Source organism: Pleurodeles waltl, chromosome 11, assembly GCF_031143425.1.
Source record: "Pleurodeles waltl isolate 20211129_DDA chromosome 11, aPleWal1.hap1.20221129, whole genome shotgun sequence".
Lineage (NCBI taxonomy): Eukaryota > Metazoa > Chordata > Amphibia > Caudata > Salamandridae > Pleurodeles > Pleurodeles waltl.
Genome location: NC_090450.1, coordinates 84,882,545 through 84,905,137, shown reverse-complemented (window position 1 = coordinate 84,905,137; position 22,593 = coordinate 84,882,545). Strand labels below are relative to the sequence as shown.

The 22,593-nt window shown below is 44.2% G+C and overlaps 1 protein-coding gene across 1 annotated transcript in view; it reads left to right on the top strand.

Moving 5' to 3' along the window:
* LOC138265440 (cytochrome P450 2J5-like) overlaps positions 1 to 22,593 on the top strand; it is a 94,780-nt gene that overhangs the window by 15,526 nt on the left and 56,661 nt on the right. Inside the window, exons 3-4 of the mRNA XM_069213144.1 lie at positions 4,939 to 5,088; positions 14,288 to 14,448. Coding sequence (XP_069069245.1) covers positions 4,939 to 5,088; positions 14,288 to 14,448 — 311 coding nt within the window. The remainder of the gene's footprint in view (positions 1 to 4,938; positions 5,089 to 14,287; positions 14,449 to 22,593) is intronic.

The window sequence follows — 22,593 nt, the reverse complement described above, 5'->3', positions numbered from 1 at the left end:
ACACTGCATTCTTATCAAATAATTGAATTTAAAGAAATAAAGTCTTATTTATTTCCACAAAAACATTATACTGGGAATAATATTTAAGTTTTGGACATTACACATGTGCTAACTGAATTTAGTGTTCTGCCCCACAACTAACTTTCTAGCATAAGCCTTGACTGTTTAACATCCCCCCCTTGCTAATGAAAGCCTAACTCTCTTCGTAATTCTATGAGCTTGCCTCACAGTGCTTCTTGGATCCTGTGATTTCAGGGATAAGAGTGTTGGAGCATTTTCATCCTTTGCAGGAACCAATGCTCATCGAGGTCAATGTAACTTTGGAGCAAGAATATGGGTGTGGTAGATCCAAACAAAAATTTTTAATACAAATCAATTACTTTACATAGTATGACCCATATGGCCATACAAGGAAAACTCCAGCCAGGAATAAAGTTAAGGGATTTTATTACAAACATAAGTTCAAAGTCAAATAACAATTCTCAAGACAAAGTTATAAAGATTCAATATCACCAAGGGTTGACCAAGCCTACAAAACAGGTTAAGGCAAACTAACATTAAAAGAACTAGCCACTCTACAAAGATCATACAAAACATCAATAAGAACAATGGATGTACAGAAACCAAGATCTGCTCAGTTCTAATAAACATTAAGGCAACTTAAATCATCTGAGTGTGGATCACTGGGCAAGGGTAGACACTGTGAATTAGCCCATCAGGGAATAACGTGCTGTGTGGGGCATTGTGATGCGGTCTCACAGACCAACTAACCCTCTGGATGTGAAAGTCCTCTACCCCATCCCACCAGCACTGAGGTCTGTCCCCACCAAGTGTGGAGCCATATGAGCAGATTCCCTAGGAACACCAATTGTCACGGGATGTCCATTCTTCTATGGACCAGAAGACCGTGATACAAAAGATGAGCCTATCTTATTGTTTTAGAACCCTGAATGATGAACTCCAATAATCTTTGTTTACAAGTTTATTGATGCTTCCAATCAGTTAGTGATTGGCAGGGGCATAGCTTGGTCAGTAAGATTGTGGTGGGGGGGGTGGGATTCAGATTTCCCAACAATCACACTGCCGTAATGTTAAAATACATTATACGACAAGCAGGGCGTACAAGAAGGGCTTAAGGGGCAGCGGAAAGGGAGAGGAATGCAGATTGGTAAGGGTAGGAAGTGAGAGAAAACACATTCTTTTTTTAAATACCCAACATTTTCAAGCCTTTCCAAACAGAGAGGTGGGAGGGTGTATGTGAGTGTTTGTCTCTGTGTGTAAAAATTCCTAGTGAAATCCGACAGAACAGACACTTCACAATGCTCTACTGAAAGCACCTGTACTCAACTATTTGTCACAAAATACATTTATTAGGTAGGGTGTAACACCCCAAACACTCCCTGAAGCTACACCCCGGATGATCGGAGGTAGTTAAGGGCAATGAGCACTGGTGAGGTGGGATCAAAGCATCTTGCTCCTGAGATAAATCTTGCAGCAGACTTCAAGACTGCTTTTATGGAGCCTGTCAGGGCTAATGGGACGAAAACGGTGATAATATTTCTAGCATTCCTCTACAATACAAAATAATTATTTTCTAAATAAAGATAAACCATGTACTATGACCACACACTGTATAAATTCACTAAAATCTTGAGAAAGTCAATGGTTAATGCAAAGAGGTAAACAGCTGCAGTGTACGCTGTTATGGAGCCCAGTGTGCTAACTCAAATATTGGAGTGCGCTCCTAGCCACATAGTTCATGCTGTTGGTGTTCAGATGGTGGCCTTGACGAAGGAGAGGGTCTCCTTGAAGCAGAGCAGCAACACAGCTTGAAGCCCCACCAGTAAGTACATATAGTCAGAAGGGATAGTTTGAACTGTTTGCTGGTTATGGAGGGCCAGCCTGGGTGCTAGCCATGTGATAACTGTCAGTCTAGGGGGCTGGAAGAAGAGTTAGCTGACAGCTATGACGACGATCAAAGGTTTCTTGCAGAAGACAGAAATTAAAGGGTGGAAAGAAACGCAGCACAACTGGGTGAACAGGTGGTGAACCGTCCAATGATTAGAGACCCTTAGCACCCCCCCATGTGGGAAATAGGGAAGCTGGGTCTTATCTGTTCTAACATATGATAATCTGCACTGGGTGCAGGCTGGTCTTGCTAGGCAGAACTGACAGTAGCCTATGTTGAATGTTTAAAACTGGTAGTCTCTGGTGTGGAAGTTATAACATTACATTCCTGAAGGCCAGACCTTCAAGGGCACCTTACAGACCTCCAGATCATTACCATTAAATAGGCCACCAGGCCAGAGAGGAGCAGCTCAGCACTACGTCTCGGCCTCGGATTTGACATGCAGGAGCATCGGCTCTACATTCCCTCCACACTAATGTGTGACAGCAATCATTGACAGCCTTCCCCCTGGGATGGAAGGATGGCATTCTTATCAAATTAGTTCTATGACCACCCCAGGAGTTCCTCTCTTCTTCTTTACAGTATTCCTTTGATGTCAGGGGTTGACATGGCATTGGATGTCATTTAGTTTGACTGCCCAGTCTCATTTCTGGCTTCATGGCTTTACTTAGATGAGATCTAACCTAGATTTGAGCTTCTGATAGAGTTGCAACTTAGGTAGTTTTATCTGCTGATGGGACTCCATTGCTGGGACCCAATGAGCTGATTTAGTTTGGGGGCAGAAGAGATATGCCAGTATAGTGGAGTAATAAAAGATTTTCTAGCTTACACGTCAAGAATTTAAAATTCTATCAGACCGAGAGTCGGAATCAGAATCTGAGATGTCTGGGGTGGGACCAGCGTCCTGCCACCCCTGGGGCTGAGAGGTACTGTAACCACGTTCGCTCTGAATGGAGGCAGATAAGCGCTCAAATAATTTGGAATGAGGCCATTTCTTGGCCTTAGATTTACCTTTGGAGGTATTTGGGTGCCCAGACTGAGCCTCATCTGATGGTGCGAGCAGGGACAACCAACCTTTATGTCGGGCAAAGCTTTCAAAATGGTGGTTAAGGGGCCCCAGGGCCTTTGCCAAGGCTTTATTGACAGAGAGTTGTACACTATTGTCCAAAGCTCCTACAAAATTTTCTTCCAAAGAAGGGGCGTCACTACCAAAATAATAATCATCATCATAAGAATATTATTTTGCCATTATTTTAATTCAGGTAGGCCCCAAAGGGACTGCGTATCATAGGGTAGCCAAGGGCTACAGTCAGGGGGAGTGCACAACCCCAGCAGGCGTTAAAGTGAAGATAATAAAACGTGGAGGGAGCTGCCTGCAGAGCCTATGCAAACATTTCCACTCTAAATAAGGCTATACAGTGTTGCACTGGAATCTGTGCAGGCACGATGAAAAACAGCCACTCAACAAAGAGGGGTCCTTCTGCAAAGGAAACGTTTCTGTTTCCCGCCTCTCTGACAATCACGCATTCGTTTACGAGCACCGCCGCTAAATGAAGTGTGCAATGGTCGGAGACGAACGCGTGCGTGCTCACAGTCCCGATGGGACTAAAAATAGAACTGCAGGCACGAGGCGCCGCCGTCCGCTCCCACTCCACTGAATCAAGATAGGTGCGAGTGCTGCGTGAGCTAAGAATCTAAATATAAATACACAGTGTAGCACGGTAACAATAAACACGACAAAATCAGAAAGGGATAAAGCACTTAACTGGCTGCGGGAGCAGCAAAGAAAGAGGAAGTGTATTATTGTTACAGCCTTACATATTGTCCTTCTCTATGGTTAGTCATGTGATGTTAATATGGTTTATGGGATATGTTTTGTTCTCTAAAACTTCTCTGATTGGCTGCTGGATAAATAAAACATGGAAAGAGAAGCATAATCGGAGCCTCCGGTCCTGACATAGAATTTACTTCCTCCATATCGAGGGTTCTCTGCCCAGCCAACAAAGAGTTGTCTGCCAGCCCTTCAGACAACTCTAAACATAGGCTAGAACTGCTCTCATGGCAGTTCCTGACAATGTATTAAAAGTTTTATGAACTCAGGCCCTTATTTATACATTTTTAGCACAGCACTTGCGTCATTTTTTTACGCAAAAGCAGCGCAAACATAGAAAATACAATTGTATTTTGTAAGTTGGCGCCGATTTTTCATCAAAAAATGCGGCGATAAAAAAGTATAAATATGGGCCTCAGTGTTTAATTTGTAAAAAAAATAGTGCCAGGGCCGATGATATTTCATGGGAGGTCAACGCAGCTTGCACGCCCTGCTAATGCTGCCCAAATGCAGAGTATATAAAAGCTCAAAACGACCTGCTGATTTGCTCTTCTGAAAAAACAGACAGACAGCACCAACATGTGGTATTGTCAGAAATAAGTGTGGGTGTTGACAAATAAGTGCTACTAACGAGCATCTGCGAACAACAGCGCAAATTAAGCACTGGATGAACAGCTCTGCCTAAATGACTGTACACTCCGTCTTTTAACATGTTTTTAGTTTAAAAACAAAATCCCAAAGTAGAATTTTGTTCCTGAAAAATTAAAACTAATGACCACCACACCATGGGAGAAGATTCTCATGGCATTGGGATCATTCAAATGTTTTTACTGTCTCTTACTGCCATGTTTTTCATAGTGGTAAGGTAGAGTAAAAACTAACCATTCCACTGCCAACTCTAAATCGGGTGGGCCATCGAATGGCCAAACTTCCGAGGGCCTGAAGCAATAATTATGCCAGCAATGTCTCTGTCGCTGACATACTTAAGGTGTGGCCATCGGTAAATCAGGTGGATGGACCTTCAGTTTGGCAAGAGGGTACTCTGTTGCAACAGACTCTAGGTCAGCCCCTATGTCAGCTCCTAAGTTCCATCCTTTGGGATATTACTTGGTACTGCACCAAAGCACGGGCTGTCCATGTGCTAGAGAAGACCCTTACAAAGTTAAAAGCTTTTGCTCATTGCTGATTTTTCTTCCAGGGATTTTGTTTTCCAACGGAAACACATGGAAGCAGCAGAGACGCTTTGGAATGATGACTATGAGGAATTTAGGCCTAGGGAAAAGAAGCCTGGAAGTCCGGATTCAGGAGATTGCTCAACAACTTTTGGAATTCCTCAGGGTGGAAAAAGGTGAGTAATGGTTATGGTTTCTGACTGCAGAGCAAGAGATAGAATTGTGTTTTTTTCCGTTTTTCATCTGGTAATGGGTTGATGAGGCAACACAGAATGAGGCGAATGAAAGACGCAAGGGTGGAAGTGGCACAATGGGGAGAGAGAGCAAGAAAACACAATCAGCCTTTCTACCATCTTTTCCCAAAAGTCTTCAATTTTGGAGAATAACTTTGCTAACTGGACAAATTCTGCACCTTCTACATCACATTTAGGACCTACTGATAATATTTCTGGTTAATTTCTGCAAATATGTTCTGTGCGCATGTACAAAATAACTTGCTTTGCAATCACATTTATTCTCAAGCACACACTGTGTTGTATCTGTTCACCATTCATCCTTCAAACTTTCTCATGCCCTCCCACCTAATCTAGCATTCTATATGCAGTACACAACACACCACACACCGAGAGGAAGAAATAATAACCCTGTATATGGAGGGTTGCATAGCATTTACAGAGAAGTTGCTGGTAGTCTTCCCTGTGCCTCTAAAAGTGTAATCAGCTGTTACATCTCTACATGGCCTTGACCAGTTTCCTTTCTCCAAGCTGGGGTGGTAAATAATTGGAAAGGGGAAGGTGTCCTCATATGAGAGCTTCCCCTTTGGGAGTCTTGTCAGGCAATCTTGGGGAGAGAAGGTAGAGGTCCTTTTGTCTGCTCCATGAATGTCTTCCCAAATAGTAAACTTTTTTAAAGCCGCATCTGATCTTTTAATGGACATCCGCTTTTTAAACAAGCATAGGCAAAGACAATAGATCTTGTTTTGGATGCCAGCCTTTTGGCAATTATTTTGTCATGGTTTTTGCAACACTTTATTGTTTGGGAAGCTGCCAGGCCCTCATTAAATATTTGGTAAAAAATTAGCTACATGCAAAAGTGTTTTCTGCTCTCAAAAGTGCGCAGATTACCATTGTACACCTGGCACTGAAGGGATATACCTTGTGAGTGGGTGTGCTTTTTGTGAAAAGGGAAGCATGTTGTAACTCATAGTGAAGTCAGTCAATGGCTGAAGTGGGCTAACATTGCACCTTGATGCATAGTTGAGTAGGTGTAAGAAACATGTGAGTGATACAGTCGTAGACAAATGGATAAAGTCTGGCGGAAAACCCCTATAAGTATGTTATACACACTTTTAGTAACATTAAAAGGTCTTGGCTAACGCAGACTGTTACAAATGGGGTCTCTAGTTGGCAGATGTATTCACCTTTGTCCAAATAGGGACCACAATCCTAGTCAGGGTAAATCACACACAATCCAAATTATCCTGTGCCAACCCTCTGGTAGCTTGGCACTGAGCAGTCAGGCTTAACTTAGAAGGCAATGTGTAAAGTATTTGTGCAATAAACCATTCAGTAACACAGTGAAAACACCACAAAAATACACAACACAGGTTCAGAAAAATGTAAGATATTTATCTGGTTAAATTAAGGTCAAAACAATAAAGATTCAATAAGCACAAGTTGAAATATCACTTTTGCAGGTTTAAAAGAGTCTTAAATCTTAGAAAGCAACAGTTGTCTCTTGTTTTAACAAAGTACCTGGTTTGCGTAAAAAATAACACGCAAGGAGACCGCAGAGGAGGAGATGTGTGGAAAAATAGGGTGTGCATCGGAATTTCCTGCACAGCACAGACGTTGCTTTGTTTCTTTCCACGCTACAAGGGGCTTTGCGTCGATTTCTGGCGTGCAGTCTTGGTTCTTCACTGCGATGTGGGGATCTTTTTGACGCCCAGGGAAGATGTGTGGAAATCCTGGGCGTGCGGCACGAAGTCACAGGGGATGTGTTGATCCGGTAGGTGATGCGTCAATTTTCTGTCGCATGGCAGGCACCGGGTTGATTCTTCACTAGGGAAGTTAGGCTGTGTTGTTCCGGTTCAGCTGTGCGTCGATCCAGTAGGCTGTGTGTCGAATTTCCAGCCTCAAGGCAGGCGCTGTGTCGATTCTTCACTTGATAAGTCGGGCTGCGTTATTCCGGTTCGGCTGTGCAGCAATTTTCTCATCGCAAGGCAGGCTGTGCATTGTTTCCGGCACGCTGTGCGTCGATTTTCAGCGCACAAGGAATTCCTTGAAGAGATTAGGGGCCATATTTATACTCCGTTTGCGCCGGATTTGCATCGTTTGTTTTGACGCAAATTCGACGCAAAACGAACTCCATATTTATACTCTGGCATAAGACGCGTCTAGCGCCAAAGTTCATGGAGTTTGCGTCATTTTTTAGCGTGGACACCTACTTTGCGTTAATGATATGCAAGGTAGGCGTTCCCTTCTAAAAAATGACTCCGAGGCATGTGCGTCGTATTTACACTCCCGGGCAAAAATGACGCCCGGGAGTGGGCGGGTCAAAAAAAATGACGTTCAGCCGCTTTTGCGTCGTTTTTTAACGCCTGGTCAGGGCAGGCGTTAAGGGACCTGTGGGCTCGGAAGGAGCCCAGAGGTGCCCTCCCATGCCCCCAGGGACACCCCCTGTCACCCTTGCCCACCCCAGGAGGACGCTCAAGGATAGAGGGACCCATCCCAGGGAACTTAAGGTAAGTTCAGGTAAGTATTTTATTTTTATTTTTTTGTGGCATAGGGGGGCCTGATTTGTGCCCCCCTACATGCCACTATGCCCAATGACCATGCCCAGGGGACATAAGTCCCCTGGGCATGGCCATTGGGCAAGGGGGCATGACTCCTGTCTTTGCTAAGACAGGAGTCATTTCAATGGGTGTAGGGAGTCAAAAAAAATGGCGCAAATCGGGTTGAGGCGAAAATTTTGCCTCAGCCTGACTTGCCCCATTTTTTGACGCCCAAGCTCCATATTCCCCTACGCCGGCGCTGCCTGGTGTAAGTCATTTTTTTTTACGCACACCAGGCAGCTCCGCCGGCTAACGCCGGCTAACGTCATTGAATAAATACGGCGCCTGCATGGCGCTTCAGAATGGCGATTTTTTGACGCACAACTGCGTTGGCGCAGTTGTGCGTCGAAAAGTATAAATATGGCCCTAAGTCTTTTTGGCCCTGAGACACCAGAAAACAGGAGGCAAGCTCAATCCAAGCCCTTGAAGAGTACTTCTCAGCACAGTCAGAGGGTAGCAGGGCAGCAGAGCAACAGCGGGGCAGCGGGGCAGCAGTCCTCCAGAGCAAAGCAGTCCAGATGAGTCCTTTGGACATTCAGGCAGTTCCTCTTGACAGGTTGCAGGTTCAGGTCCAGAAGTGTCTGAGTTGGTGGGGTCAGAGACCCAGTTTATATACCAAAAATGCCTTTGAAGTGGGGGAGACTTCAAAGAGTGGTTTTGAACTGCACAAGGTCCCCTTTCAGTACAGGTCTGTCTGCCAGGGTGCCAGTAGGGGATTTGGCAGTCCATTGTGTGAGGGAAGGCCACTAGCCTTTGAAATGTAAGTGTCAGGCCCTCCACCCTCCCAGCCCAAGGAGACCCATTCAGTATGCAGATGAGTGCAGGTGTGACAGAGTATCCTGTGTTTGTGGTTGTCTGGGTGAAATGCACAAGGGAGCTGTCAACCACCCCAGACGTGGATTTGAGACAGGCTGTAAGGCACAGATGAATTTTAAGTGCAGAGAAATGCTCACTTTCTAAAAGTGGCATTTCTTAAATAGTAATATAAAATCCACCTCACCAATAGGAAGGATTTTGTTATACTATTCTGGCCATGCTAAATATGACCTGGTTACCCCTTTCTGATCAGAATCTACCACTCAGACAGTATATGAGGGTAGCCCTAATGTTATCCTATGAAAGAGCAGGCCTCACAGTAGTGGAAAACCAATTTAGGAGTTTTCCACTACCAGGACATATAAACCACAAACTTACGTGTCCTGCCTTTTAACTACATAGCACCCTGCCCTATGGGTTACCTAGGGCCTACCTTAGGGGTGACTTATATGTAGAAAAAGGGGAGTTTAGGGCTTTGCAAGTACTTTTAAATACCAAGTCGAAGTGGCAGTGAAACTGCACACACAGTCCTTGCAATGGCAGGCCTGAGACATGGTTAAGTGACTACTTATGTGGGTGGCACAACCAGTGCTGCTGGCCCGCTAGTAGCATTTAATTTACAGGCCCTAGGCACATGCAGTGCACTTACCAGGGACGTATAAGTAAATTAAATATGCCCATTGGGTATGAGACAATGTTCCCATGTTTAAGGGAGAGAGTGTATGCACTTTAGCACTGGTTAGGAGTGGTAAAGTGCAAAGAGTCCTAAAACCAGGAAAAACAGTGTCAGAAAAATGATGGAGGGAGGTAGGCAAAAAGGTGGGGGATGACCACTCTAAGGTTGTCAGGTCTAAGAAGAAGGTACAAGGGAAAGAAAGAAAGAAAGAAAGAAAGAAAGAAAGAAAGAAAGAAAGAAAGAAAGAAAGAAAGAAAGAAAGAAAGAAAATAAATATAAAAAGGATGAAGGAATGAAAATAGAAAGAAAGAAGGCTACAAAGAGAGAAAAGGAAAGGCAAAAAGAAATGAAGAAGGAAGGGAAGAATGTAAAAAAGAAAGAAAGAAGGAAAGAAAGAAAGACAACAAAAAGGAAGAAAGAAAGTTGTAAGGAAAGAAGAAAGGAAGAAAGGAAGAAGAAAAAAGAAATTAAGAAAGAAAGAAGGCAAAAATAAATTAAGAAGGAAAGAAAGGAAAAAGAAAAGAAAAGAAAAGAAAGAAGGAAATAATCTAAAAAGAAAGAAAGAAGGAAACAAAGAAAGACAGTAAGAAAGAAAGAAGCAAAGATAGAATGCAAAAAAAGAAAGTAAGAAGGAAAGAAGGAAAAAACAAATGAAGGAAAGAAAGAAGGAAAAGTGAAAACGAAAGAAGGCAAGAAAGAAGGGAAAAGGAAAAAGTTAAGAAGTCAAGAAATAAAAATGTAAAAAGGAAAGAAAAAGAAAGTATGCAAAAGTATGCAAAAAAGAGAAAAAAGACAAATAATGAAAGGCAAAAAAAGAAAAAAGAAAGAAAGGAACAAATGAAAAAGGAAAGAAGGATATATTAAGGAAAGAATGAAAGAAAAAGGAAGGATGGCAAAAATAGAAAGAAAGAGAAAGACGGAAAGAAGGTAAAAAAGAAACAAAAGAAATTAAACAAGTTGTGAAAAAGAGAGAAGACAAAAAATACAGGAAAGAAAGAAGGAAAAGGGGAACAAAAGAAGGAAAGATTGCAAAAAAGAAAGAAAGGAGGAAAAAGTAAAAAAAGAAATAGAAAGAGAGAAAGTAAAAAGAAAAGAAGGAAAGAAAGAGGATGGAAAGATAGAAGGAAAGATGATTAACAGCAAACAATATTGGAGGCTAAAAACCAAATTACACCCCACCTATGTTTAAATAAAACTTTACAATTATGCTGCACGTTAAACACAATAAAGTTTGTTTTTCCTCCTGGGCAAAGTTCATGACAGAACCATTGGCGAAACACAGGAACACAATATGGTATGCTGTGACATAGCAGCAATCCTCTTCTAAAGGAATTTACAACAGCATTGGATGGAGACATGAACTGATAGAACTGGAACGTGCCCTATGTTCACTTAAAAGGCAGCCTACAATCACATCAGCCAACGATGGCACTAAAGGGGAGTACATTGTGTGCTGATGTCGACCTTGTGAAAGAGAAAAATTTAGTCACTCAAAATGACGTTAACTAGAGGCTTAAGTAGGGTATATTATACATATTATTTTAGTAAAATCAAAAGGTCTTTGGCTAACACCAGACCTAAAAATAAATGTTCTTTTTTAGGAATGCAAATACAGGGACGAAGGACTGCTGTCTCTTACAGGCTTCCAACCCCCATTTTCAGCCAATCATAGGGATTCGCAAACTGTGACAAGCCTAATTAATATTCCTTGTGCAGGTCATTTTACAACCCCTTTAAGAATCAACAATTTGTGTAGCAGCCAACTAGTAAGACCCATCACAAACAAAACACTCATTCACAAGCCAGTCGATGTACAAATTGCATATCATTGTTGTGATGGGCGTTCACCCAGAACATCCAAGGTTGACAGGCAGAGAAATAAAAAATGTTCCTCAGGTGTTTTTCCTGAGACTACTATTTTAGCAATGGTCAGAAGTATTGCAGTTTCCAATTCTGGGTAATAAGGCCAAAGGTAGACTTCCTAAATGGAATTATGGGTGTGTTGTCTTGACTACATGGGGTCCTATCCAGCCTGATTGGTTTCAAAGGTTGTGGAAGATGTAATTAACATATGCTTTTTTTATGTAGAACAAAGGCATGGGAAAGTGATTCACATTGCTTTAACCCAATCTCAATAAGGGCCTAGATTTATCATAGGATTGTGCTGCCCTTTCGTCACACAGGGTGACTCAAGGGCAATGTAATCCTATAGTCAGATTTACAAAGCCTTGTGTGGCCCGGTGGTGATTGGTAAATCTGGAGTAACACATGCGCAGCGCAAGGTGTCCCTTCCTGCACAAAAACAATCCTGCCTACAAGGCAGGGAGTGTTGCATCAAGGTGCAAGGGTACCTGCGTTGACGCTTGGCAGCACACAGTGTGCCGGTGCAGTTAGCAAGCAGGAATGCACCATATATTGGTAAATATGACACATTCCTGCTCTCGCAACTTGTCTTACTGCATTGCGCTGCGTCAAATGATGATAAATCTAGGCCAGGATTTTTTCGTGCTGTGATAATACTAGGGGAAACAGACAGAGGGTAGACAAAAGTGCTTTTAATGTGATATACATAAGACAGACATTTCCATGGGTGTTTTTAGTGCCCCTATGGTAAAGGCATTTGTAACAGCTTCACTGTGGGAACTTAACTTTTCCGTGGACCAAAATCAGGTCCATTGAAGAATACACATTACATCTACCAAAAACTCAGCAAATTTGAAATTTGGGACCTCAAACGTAAGAGGCATAGGTAGCAGCCTCTTGATTTTGGGCCTGTATACTTCAAGAGTGTCTGAGATGGCTCACCCCTCAAACTTAAGGTTAAAGAACACATTAGCAACTATTCAATTTTGCATTCTTTGTTATATATTGTAAGGATATCAGTGCCTTCCAAGAGTGACAAATGGAGGCACCAGGTTCAAAAGCATTGGCTGACTGTAAGATGTAAAAACCCTAGTGCCAGGCCTACATCATTTACATTTTCAAAAAGTGGCCTCACACTGTGCACTGACTTTTTGTGAATGCACACTAATTTTGCAAACTGACCTATTCACTTATAGATCAGTTTACAAAATTCTAATAATATACATGGCACCTGTAACGGTCTTTTTTAGGATTTGTGCAAGCGGGAGAATAATTTTATGCCTCGCACTTATTATTGAAGATTTTGGCAAGCTGATTTTTCCAGTTAATTATATTTAGGAAATTAGAGGGATGTGTGCAGTGTGTCTGCGTTGTGGCTTTGATAAGTAACATGTGCCAGTCAAAAACGTCAACCACTAAACAGATGTAGAATTAACATAGGTAAGGGAATTAGGTTCTGAATGACGTCAGAGACAACGTAAAAACGATAGTGAAGAAAGAGTTTTCTGTCACATTGAATCCAGGAGTAGGAGATGCTTTCTTGACACTATCCATGCACAGTTTCATGCTGCTTCTGTCCCTGCTTCCTCTTACAAACACGTCTGAAAGATCCTCGTGTATAAATGGGGTAATATGGGAGAAGCGCTTTTGTGAGCTTGCTAATATGCCCACCATGATATCTATGGCAATATTTATGAACAGGTTGCATCGCTTTTGCACCACGCGATGGGGTGCAAGCACGATGCAGCCCTTATGTGCAATTTATCAAACGAGGCAAGGCCATCTCACGTGGCCCTTAGTGGCTTGATAAATCCAGAGCAACGCAATGCAGTACAAATCGCTACGTTGTATTAGTCTGCCCCAGGGAGGCATTCCATGGATGGTGCGTGGGTGTTCCCAAGCAACACCCATGGATTTTGACAAATTCCCAGGTTTATCATAAGTGGTAGACTTGAGAATGCACCGAAAAGTTTACGCCTCCCCAAGTGAGCAGTAACGTGGAGAATTATGTTTATTTCTCCTCATTTGGCCCTCTTTCTAAGTTTAATGCATGCTGCAGCACACTCAGAAATAGAAAAATGCATCAGGGGATTTTTTGTGGTGCCCCTTCCTGCAAAAAAATAAACCTGCTTACAATGCAGACACCCTTGCACCATGGTGCATATTGTGCGCCAGTACTGGGAAAAGGCAGGAATGCGCTGTATTATTTAAATATTTTGGCTTTGCTGTACTGCACCGCATCACATAATGATAAATCTGCACCCTACATTCTTTCTTCCCACCCTACTACTCTCCTCTATTCCCCTGGTCTGTGCAAACCTGAGGAGAGGCAGAATTAGGCGCAGCACTTGCCTCTCACCCACCTCACTGGATTAAGGCCCTTATTTATACTTTTTTAGCGCCGCATTTGTGTCATTTTTTTACGCGAAAGCGGCGCAAACTTACCAAATATAATTGTATTTTGTAAGTTTGCGCCACTTTTGCGTAAAAAAATGACGCAAATACAGCGCTAAAAAGTATAAATATGGGCCTATGTGTATGTGTTTTACTGAGCATGTGATTACTAGGCCATTGCCATCCTGGCGCCAGAAATGCTTCTCTGCCAACCACCTAGATCTGTAGAAGGCCACAGTATGATGGAGGAATTGCAGGCAGCATAGATAGCTTGCTCCTCATTTTATCCACCATGTGGGGGACCAGGATATGTAGTGGAAGGCATCTGCAGTCCCTATGATGTGATGCAGGTTGACATTAAGTTGTTTAGTCATACAGGTTATTGAAAGGTGCCAGGAGCCTTTGTTTTGTGTAGTTGCCTCCTCTGGAAGTTATTTAGAGGCAAATGGTGAAAATCAATGTTTGAAAGTCTCAAGCATGGTTGCTTGACAATTTTGCTTCAAAGTGAGTGGCCAATATATAACTTGTATCAGTGGCTTAGAAATGAATGAGTTATTACCCACGAGTATATTTATTGTGTCAATGAGCCTTCTAGCAATCTCGGAGCTTGTATCCAATGTTATTTGAACTTATTGTTAAAAACTTTATAAAATTGTATCAAGATTGACTCACGCAACGTTGGAGGCACTAGCAGCGTAGTACCTCGTTTTACGTAGTGACTGCTTTGTCCCAACATCTGGTCACTCTTTTCTGCTGGAAACCGATTACATTTGATCTCTTTTCATCTTCTCAGGGAAACCCATGGATCCAGCAAAGCCGATTGCAAACTGTGTTGCCAATGTGATTAGTTCTGTAGTATTTGGGCATTGCTTCCAGATCGAAGATCCCACCTTCCATCAATTGCTGAGAGCCACTTTTCTTTTGGCCAACATCCGCAAAGAATCCTGGAGCAGAGTAAGCAGCACATTCAGTTTTCCAACTTTGACTAAGGGGGGGGCGAATAGTAGTGTCTGAGTAGGGAAGACAATCTGCTGACACACAGCAAGTTTCTAGATATCCCTAATGTCTCAACTGACAGCAGATGTTATGGTATCCACAAACATACCTTCATAAAGATAATTTAATACTCGCTGCCCCAAATACCCTTCCAGATCTGGACATTGCATATGTAATTCTTCACTTTTGCAACAGTAATTTGAATCCACTGGATGTTAGGTAGTGATTGGGCCCTAGACAGGGTCGTAGCTTCGGGGAAGGGGTGTGGGTGGGTGGTGTGGGGGTGTTTGGGGGCGTTACACTCTCTTAATAAATGTATTCTGTAGTAAATAGTTGGGTACAGGTGCTTTAAATCGGTTATGGTGAGGTGTCCGTAGCATTTCACTTAAGATTTTTACAAACATTTGCAGACAAAAACACACACTCACACACTCTTGTCTCTATTTTGGAGGTCTGAACAATGGTTATTTTAAAATATTGAGTTTAAAGTACTCTTCACAATTCCTGCTGCTCTCCCTTCCTATGCTCCTCAAAGCCCTCCCCCCTGCTCTGCTTCTTATATAATGTATTTTAACCAGTGTGATTGTTGGGAAATATGAAGCTCACACCCTACTCCTCCAAATCTTACTGACCAAGCTACGCCCGTGGCTAGACATCACAATGTCAACACCCGTGTATTGGAGATAATGGTTCTGTGTCAGGACATGGAGACCTCGATTATGCTTCTCTTAACTTTACTACTCATCAGCAGCAGAGAGAAACTTCCCAAAAATATCAACAAGCAAACTACAGCTCCCATAAATGCTGTAGGAAACACAAAAAGCATATTCCAGCCAATAGAGACCGTTCATGAGTCCATAACATCCCTGAACCTCACTTCTGTTTCTTTCTTTCTTTGCTGCTCATTAATGAGTTAAGTGCTCAGAATACTTCTCTCGAATTTTCTTTACTGATTTATTGCTTTGCTATCTCTGTGATTAATGAATGAGCTGTGCTTATTTAAGTGGCTGTTTTAGGCAGTTACTTAGCTTATTGTATCAAGAATTAACTATGAGTGTAGTCTTGGGGAGCAGCCAACCAGGGGGAGACTTGCCCCTGGAAGGACTGGGGCAGTGTGCAGTCCAGCGACTGCACCGCCACCTTTGAACTGTAATTGGGCTATATAGGTAGTCCTATATAATGAAACATTTTGGTAGCCCCCCACCATTTTGTCCTAAGTGACATGGTGTCTGGTTATAGCAAAAGGAATTTTATGTGGGCTTTTCATAGGTTGTCATGATTGGTGCATTCTGTGCATTGCATTATTACCTTGATGACCATGGTGGATGACAGAGTTGAACGGGCGTTGAGGCTGGTGGCGGAGGCAGGTCGGTTGGGCCTGCTAGTAGCTGGTGTAACGTCAGGAGGCCGCACGGCTCAGTCGGCCTCTGATGTTTTTGCTGCAGTGGTGCTGGCCCATTCACCACTGCAACAGGTTAAAGGACCCCAGAGAAAGCATGTGAGAGAACCGTTCTGCTCCTGCACATGACGAGCGGCCCCAAAGGCGCGAGGGGCAGGCCGACAGGAGGAAGGAAAGCCTGTGTGTCCCGTAACAAGGCTGCATGGCACAGCTGCATCACCAGGAGAGGCCCAAGGGTGTTAAGAGGCAGCGCGGTGCATGGAGACATGGCGAACATGCACGCTGCTTCTGTGAAAGGGAGCGGGGGACAGCTGGCTGAGTAGACTGAGCAGCCTTAAACAGACAGGCCACTCTGGAGACAGCGGCAGGTTCGGTGGGGAGAAGGGAGAGAACGAGCAGACAAGGCAGCAGGGGCCTGCTGAGGCTGTTGTGGAACACAAGAAGGAGTGTGGTCCAAGGGCCTGGCAGAGGGGGAGTGGCGATGGGTCACAGTGTTCCTAGTTCAGATAAGGTGGCTTGAGAGGGCCCCAGCAGGGCTCTGGCCTTTATGGGCCAAGGGGTTTGCCAGGACAGGGGTCAAAGTTAAAAAGGGTCACCTGGAGGTGGGGATCCAGAAAGGACAGGAAGCGAGGGAAAAGGAGTCATTGCAAGCAAGCAGCTGCAAGGGGCCCGTCCTTGGCGTTGTTGGCAACACCCTTGAACTGGAGTGAAGGCAAGAATGAAGAGGATGCAGGAAAGCTTGAAAACGTCCAACGAGATTGGGGAAGGAGGATGTTGACAAAAGCAAGTGGCTGGTGTTTTGAGAGGGTATACTCCAGGGTAGGCTGAACCGGTATGTAGCAGGGAGGAAGTTTGACAAGTTCAGACGGTACATCCCAGGGAGTTCAGGGAGCAGGTAGGAGGTCCCAGAAGGGCACAGTAGATAATGTTGGGTGCTGGAGGTAGGGGCACCCGAGGAGGTCGATGTTATAGGAACCAGCACACCGGGTCTCTCTTTTCTCTTCCAGGCAGGAGACTTCGATGTGGTGGCAGACTCAGGAGAGCCTTGTGCAGCTCTGTTACCCTGATGAGAAGTGAAGTCAAGGCCCTGGGAGGACAGATGGACGACGGTAGAGGACAGCACGATCATTGACACAAGACGATTCAAGGTGGCATCATCGGTGCAACCAGCGGGAGGGTCTGGCGTGACCCCCAGCAACACGAAGCGGGGCCCCTGGTGGTCATCATTGCCGCAGAGGTTGGTAGGGCATTTTTACTGCCCTTCAACGAGCTGGAGATCAGCACACCTTTATAAGGTATACAGTAAATACTCAATGGCGTGAGGAGACAGATGTCAGGGGAGTAGGAGGTGATGAGGCACTGGGTGAGACCTTGCTAGATTACAATGAAGAGAGTTGGGAAGAAGGTGAACTGTTGGAGGATATGAAGCCATGAATGGCAAAGGCCAGGTGGTGGCAAAAAGTAGTTGGTCAGATAGGAGGTGGGTGAGTCTAACCAGGCTGTGTGTAGTGTTTTTCAGGAGGCAACAGCTGGCCAGCAAAGGCATGGAAGGCAAGGTGTGCCAGAGCGTAGAGGACAAATTGTGAGACGGCAGGCTCCGGAATGGCACTGGCACCAGGTAAGGACTTTGCAGAGGGGGCATGTGCCTCCAGAAAGGTGTTAATTGGTGTGGATGTAAGGAAGACATTAGAGGGCATGGGGTCTAGACTGAGGAAGGGACGCTATGTGACAGACACAGGCATAGTCACAGAGGAGCTAAAAACAGGGACAAAACATGATGCAGTTCAAGAGGACAGTTAGGAAGGTAACAGTAAGGCAGGGGGCACAGCATGGGTACGGGGAAAGGAAAAGACCACAAGCACAGAGCATTGGTATGGGCGTAGTGCAGAAACAGGCAGACAGGAAGTCAGATGTGCTAGAAAGAAAAGAACTAACAATTAAGAAGCAACGTTATATGGGGGTGTCCAAGGTGCTTGGTACGAACCTTATGTTAGCCACCTAGGAGAAGAATTGGAAGGGCAAATATTTTGAAATGCTCAAGTTACTACACAGGGAGCTGAGGACCAAAGAAGGGTCCAGGGAGGAAGAATATGAATTGGAAAAGAGGCCTAAAGTGCTGTTGACAACAGAAAACTGGACAACGGCCTTTTTAATATACGCTAGTGTATATTGAAAGAAGCTCCCGGAGAGATCCATAGCACTTTACAAGTTTATGGACGTCATCTGGAAGGCACAGATCAACTATAGGGGCTACACATGGGACCAGTACGATGGCGAGTTTAGGGCAAGAATGGCTTGGGATTCTGAGGCGCAGTAGGGGGAGCTTGATACCAATCTATTGCAGCAGGCCATACCACCTTCAAATTCAGGAAGATGTTTTTTACTGCCAGTTGGTTGCCGATATTCTACTGGCATTTTCAGGGACGTGCCACCGGTGGAGGGGTGGGGGGTGACAAATAAATGCCAGCCAGAACAGATTGGAGCATCTTGGGATTTTAACAAGGGCCTGTGTACGAGAGAGTACTGCAAGTTATGGCATGGCTGTTCCAAATGTAGCCAGTGAGAAGAAGCAAAATAGCGGCCGGTTGATGCAGCTGTAGCACAGCTCTCTGTGTAGTTGCCTGGAGTTGCGAGCATGCCAGTCATAGAGCTGTGTGGAAGCCGCCTGGAAAGATATGCTTATTGGCTCCGCAGCCGGGTTCTTGAGAGCTCTGTAAGAAAGCCACTTCAGCAAGAAGAAATATCCTTTAGCTGATTACCAAAAAAGGCTTTTACGCACCTGATTGCGGCTGGTGGCTGTAACTGCAACATTTTTGGGGGGCAGTGAATGTAGCCATGGCACTGTTGCTATTTTCGGCACCTGGCAAATGAGACGGATGGGACCTAAGATGGTTGGTGCCGGGTTTTTAAAAAGGTCTGTTTCAACTTCAACAACCCAAAGCCTGCTACTGAAGAGCCTGTTGGAGTGGGAACGGGGCGTTCGAATGGATGATGCCCTCCTCCTGAGGAGAAAAGGGAGGCATCAGAGAAAAAGAGTAAGGGAGACCCCCGGGCCTGTGACTGGGGCATTAATCATGGGTTTGTTACGCGGCCCTGCACTCCAACCTACTGCTGAGACAGAGGAGTTGGTGGCTGGTTCTGAGAAAGGGGAAAGCTTGGTCTTGTCTCTCTGGAAGGATTCAAGGCAACAGCCAGCTGCTGAATCAGTTGGAGCCACTGAGGAAATAGGGCCTGCTGCCAAGAAAGGCATACACCTAAATCAACAATTGGGGGACTCTAAGGTAAGCCACGCCATCCCCTCAGCTGAATCGCAGTTAACTGAGGGCTCCAGCGGGCTCAATGAGAAAGTGGAGCAAGCACTATAGATAATCAAAATTAGTCAATTTCATGATCTGTTAGATTCAATATATGCTTGATAGACTATAATTTGAATCTCAGCCCAATGTAACGTGATATAATGTCTGTGTGGTTTGGATACGCCAAACCAGCGTGATATAATGCCTGTATGGATTGGATACGCTTATTTTAATTATCTATAGATTGAAGTTCATGAAGAATACATATAATCGGAATTTAGTATTGTTGGACAACTGGTGTATCCTGTATTTCATTTATGCTTTGAATAGAGGTTGAGTGGGCATATATGTGGATGCGTGGGTTTGATTGATGTATATATGGAAGTTTGGAGGTTATTTATGGTATTTGAGTAGGAGGGGAGTGTTCATTTCTATGTATGAATATTTTTACTATGTTTAGATAAGTATTATGTGAAATGATAAAACAAATAAATGAATTCACATATGCTGAGATTTAAATAAAGTAGACATTGGATAAATTATATACGGGCTTGAGAGGTAACTATAACCTTATTTAAGTATTTAAATCATATAACTATATCTATACAACATGTAAGTTAGTTGTTTTAGGGTGGCCCATTGTGTGTTCTTACTTGTTAATACAGATGGCAGCAAAGAACTGTACCCTCTCCCTGACTCCCGCAAGGTAAACAGACTAGGTAGAAGCCCCTATGATAACAGCAAAAGTGCCAGTTCAGATTTAGATGGAAATGAGCACTTTTTCTCCTTGATGGATGGCACAGAATGGTCTTTGGGGGACTCCAAGTTGACGCCGACTCTAGCGATAATGCCTTAAGCAATGTGGATCAGGACACAGTGCTCCCGTAAGATTGTCAAAAAGAATACAAGGATGGCAGCCACTGGGAAAGGCTTGAAATGGGACTACTCTCCAACAGATCAGCTAGTAGGAGGCAAGTCTGAAGGCTTTCGTGAGACACTTAATTCAAGTCCTTCAATGCTGCAAGCAATATACCAATGCTTCATGCTCCACAGAGAGGAAACCAGGCTCAACAGTCATAGGGCTCAAGCTGCAACTCGAAAACTGCAAGGAGTGGGTTGTAAAATGGCCAAGGATTGCGCCACTATAGTCGACCGACTGTCGTATTTGGAAACTAGGACTTTGGCTTTTGAGTCAGATGTGCCCATGTGTAAGGGCAGGTGGAGGTGCACGAGGCCCAGCTAATAGATGTCCAGTGGAAACAAGGCGATCACGAAAATCGCCACAGGTGGAACAATTTGCAGGTTGTAGGGGTGGCGAAAGGCAAAGAAAGGCAAAGAACGCCCTGATATTAGACTGTTTGTTGTGGAGCTGTTCCAAAAAGCCTCCTATGAATTGGTAGGTTGGAATTGGACCCAAGAGATTCAATGAATACATAGAGATTCCCTGGTTTAGAAGCAGCCTAAAGTAAACACAGAAAAACCTAGGGTGATTTTGGTCTTTATTGGAAATTATTTATTAAGACAGGCAATCTATGAGAAAGCAAGACCTAATGCTAAGAGATCTGTCAGGGATATCTCTTTCTTTGTTAAACCTGATTTCTGCCACATTATGGAGGAATGACAGTGGCATCTCTGGCAGTTAATCAAACCATTTCAGGACAAAGGGGCTCATGCTTTTCTATTGAACCCCATACATTAGAAGGTGGTCTGGAACAACAGTACATGGGTGCTCACATCCGAAGTTAAGGCTGAGGAATACAGGGAGGACATGCATAAATAACAACTGTGAGCCTGTCAATTTGGTGGAGGGAGGCCCTCGTGGTTAGTATATGGATGAAATATAATGTATCAGTAATACACATACCTGGTGGATTGGACTTGAATATTGTTGAGGAGTTTGATAATTGGGTGGGGGGTGCAATGGTGCATGAGGGGAGCACCTATCTGGTGGTAAAGGCATTATTAAAGAATGTGCTCACTCCAGGGACTGGGACGGAGAGGCTGCTCACATCTTATCAGACCTATGTGTGATCTGTTCGCTTCTCTTGGGGGGGGCGGGGTAGCAGAGGAGGGCTGGGTGGAGGGGAACACCTGTTGTGGAGGGAAATTGGGAGGCGTGGGGGATCAAGAAGGAGGGTAGGGTAAAGAAGTGCACTGGTGGCAGGAGGGAGAAGGGGAGAAGTGGGTGGGGGCCGAGGGAGGCATGGCAGAGGGAAAAAATACCCCACAAAATGAGCAAGAGTTGGAGGCAAGACAAGGGGAACAGTATGGAATCTAAGGTGACTCAGGTGTGTTGGCTGCTATGTTTTGTTGATATGATGGGAATCAGCTATCAAGAGTTGGGCACTAGTATATCCTTCTGGCTTTTATTTCAGGTCGAATGGGTAAATTGTCTATCTGCTCAGTTAAAGTAGCCGGCCTAAATGACAAACAAAAGCAGCAAAGGTTGGCAGAGATACTCAGATCCTTGGCTTCTGATGTTATTTGTCTACAGGAAACACATATCCAGTGGGGCAAGTGAGAGTTGATTTGAATACAGTGTTATTCTCAGCTAGGTTGCACTACTCAGAGTTCTACGATCAGTGGGGTGACTATATTGGCTGAAAGCCCTATCGGGTCTGCTAAATGGAAGTTAGTGGACAAGTGGGGAAGGTGAGCAATCGTAGAGTTTCTGCTCGATCTATGGCTCTAATCAGGATGATCCCAGACTGTTTGAAGATCTAGAAGTTGAATTAGCTACTTGGCCCACCTTGCTGATTGCCAGTAGGGACTTAAACGTACAACTAGTTGTTGGAGGGAAACAGACGACCAAATACTGTAGGAAAAAGCCCCAGGTACATAGGGCTTTGGTGTCCTTAATGGACAGTCATGGTTTGCTGGATATTTTGGATAATAATAAGATGTCGGACCCCGGCTTCACCTATTTCTCATGTCCACACGGGAAGTATGTCTGGCTGGATTACTTTTTTTCTGGATTAGTGAGTAAGGTTGATATCAGGAAACTCAAAATGCTTTTAACTGATCATAATCCACTAATTTTGGAAGTATTGGGGTTGGGAGGGTTTAGGCCTCAGGCTAAGTGGACCTTTGATAGAAAATTGCTCTTAAATATCCAATACATTGAGCATATGAGGAAATGGGTAAGGGTCTGAACAGATATAGCACCTCAGGGGAGATGGTTTGGGATGCCTTTAAAGCGGGGGTGAGAGGTGAGGTCATCAGTTATGTTACGCATTAAAAGGGATGATGGGCCATTCGCCACTGAACCAACAGATAATATTGAAATATGTGAAGATTATTATAGGGCTTTATACTCCGCGGATACCCCGCAAATGACTCTGCTGGCACAAGAGAGACAGTTAGAAGAGGAGGGGGACAGACAGTTAAATTCAGAGTTAAGTAGGGTGT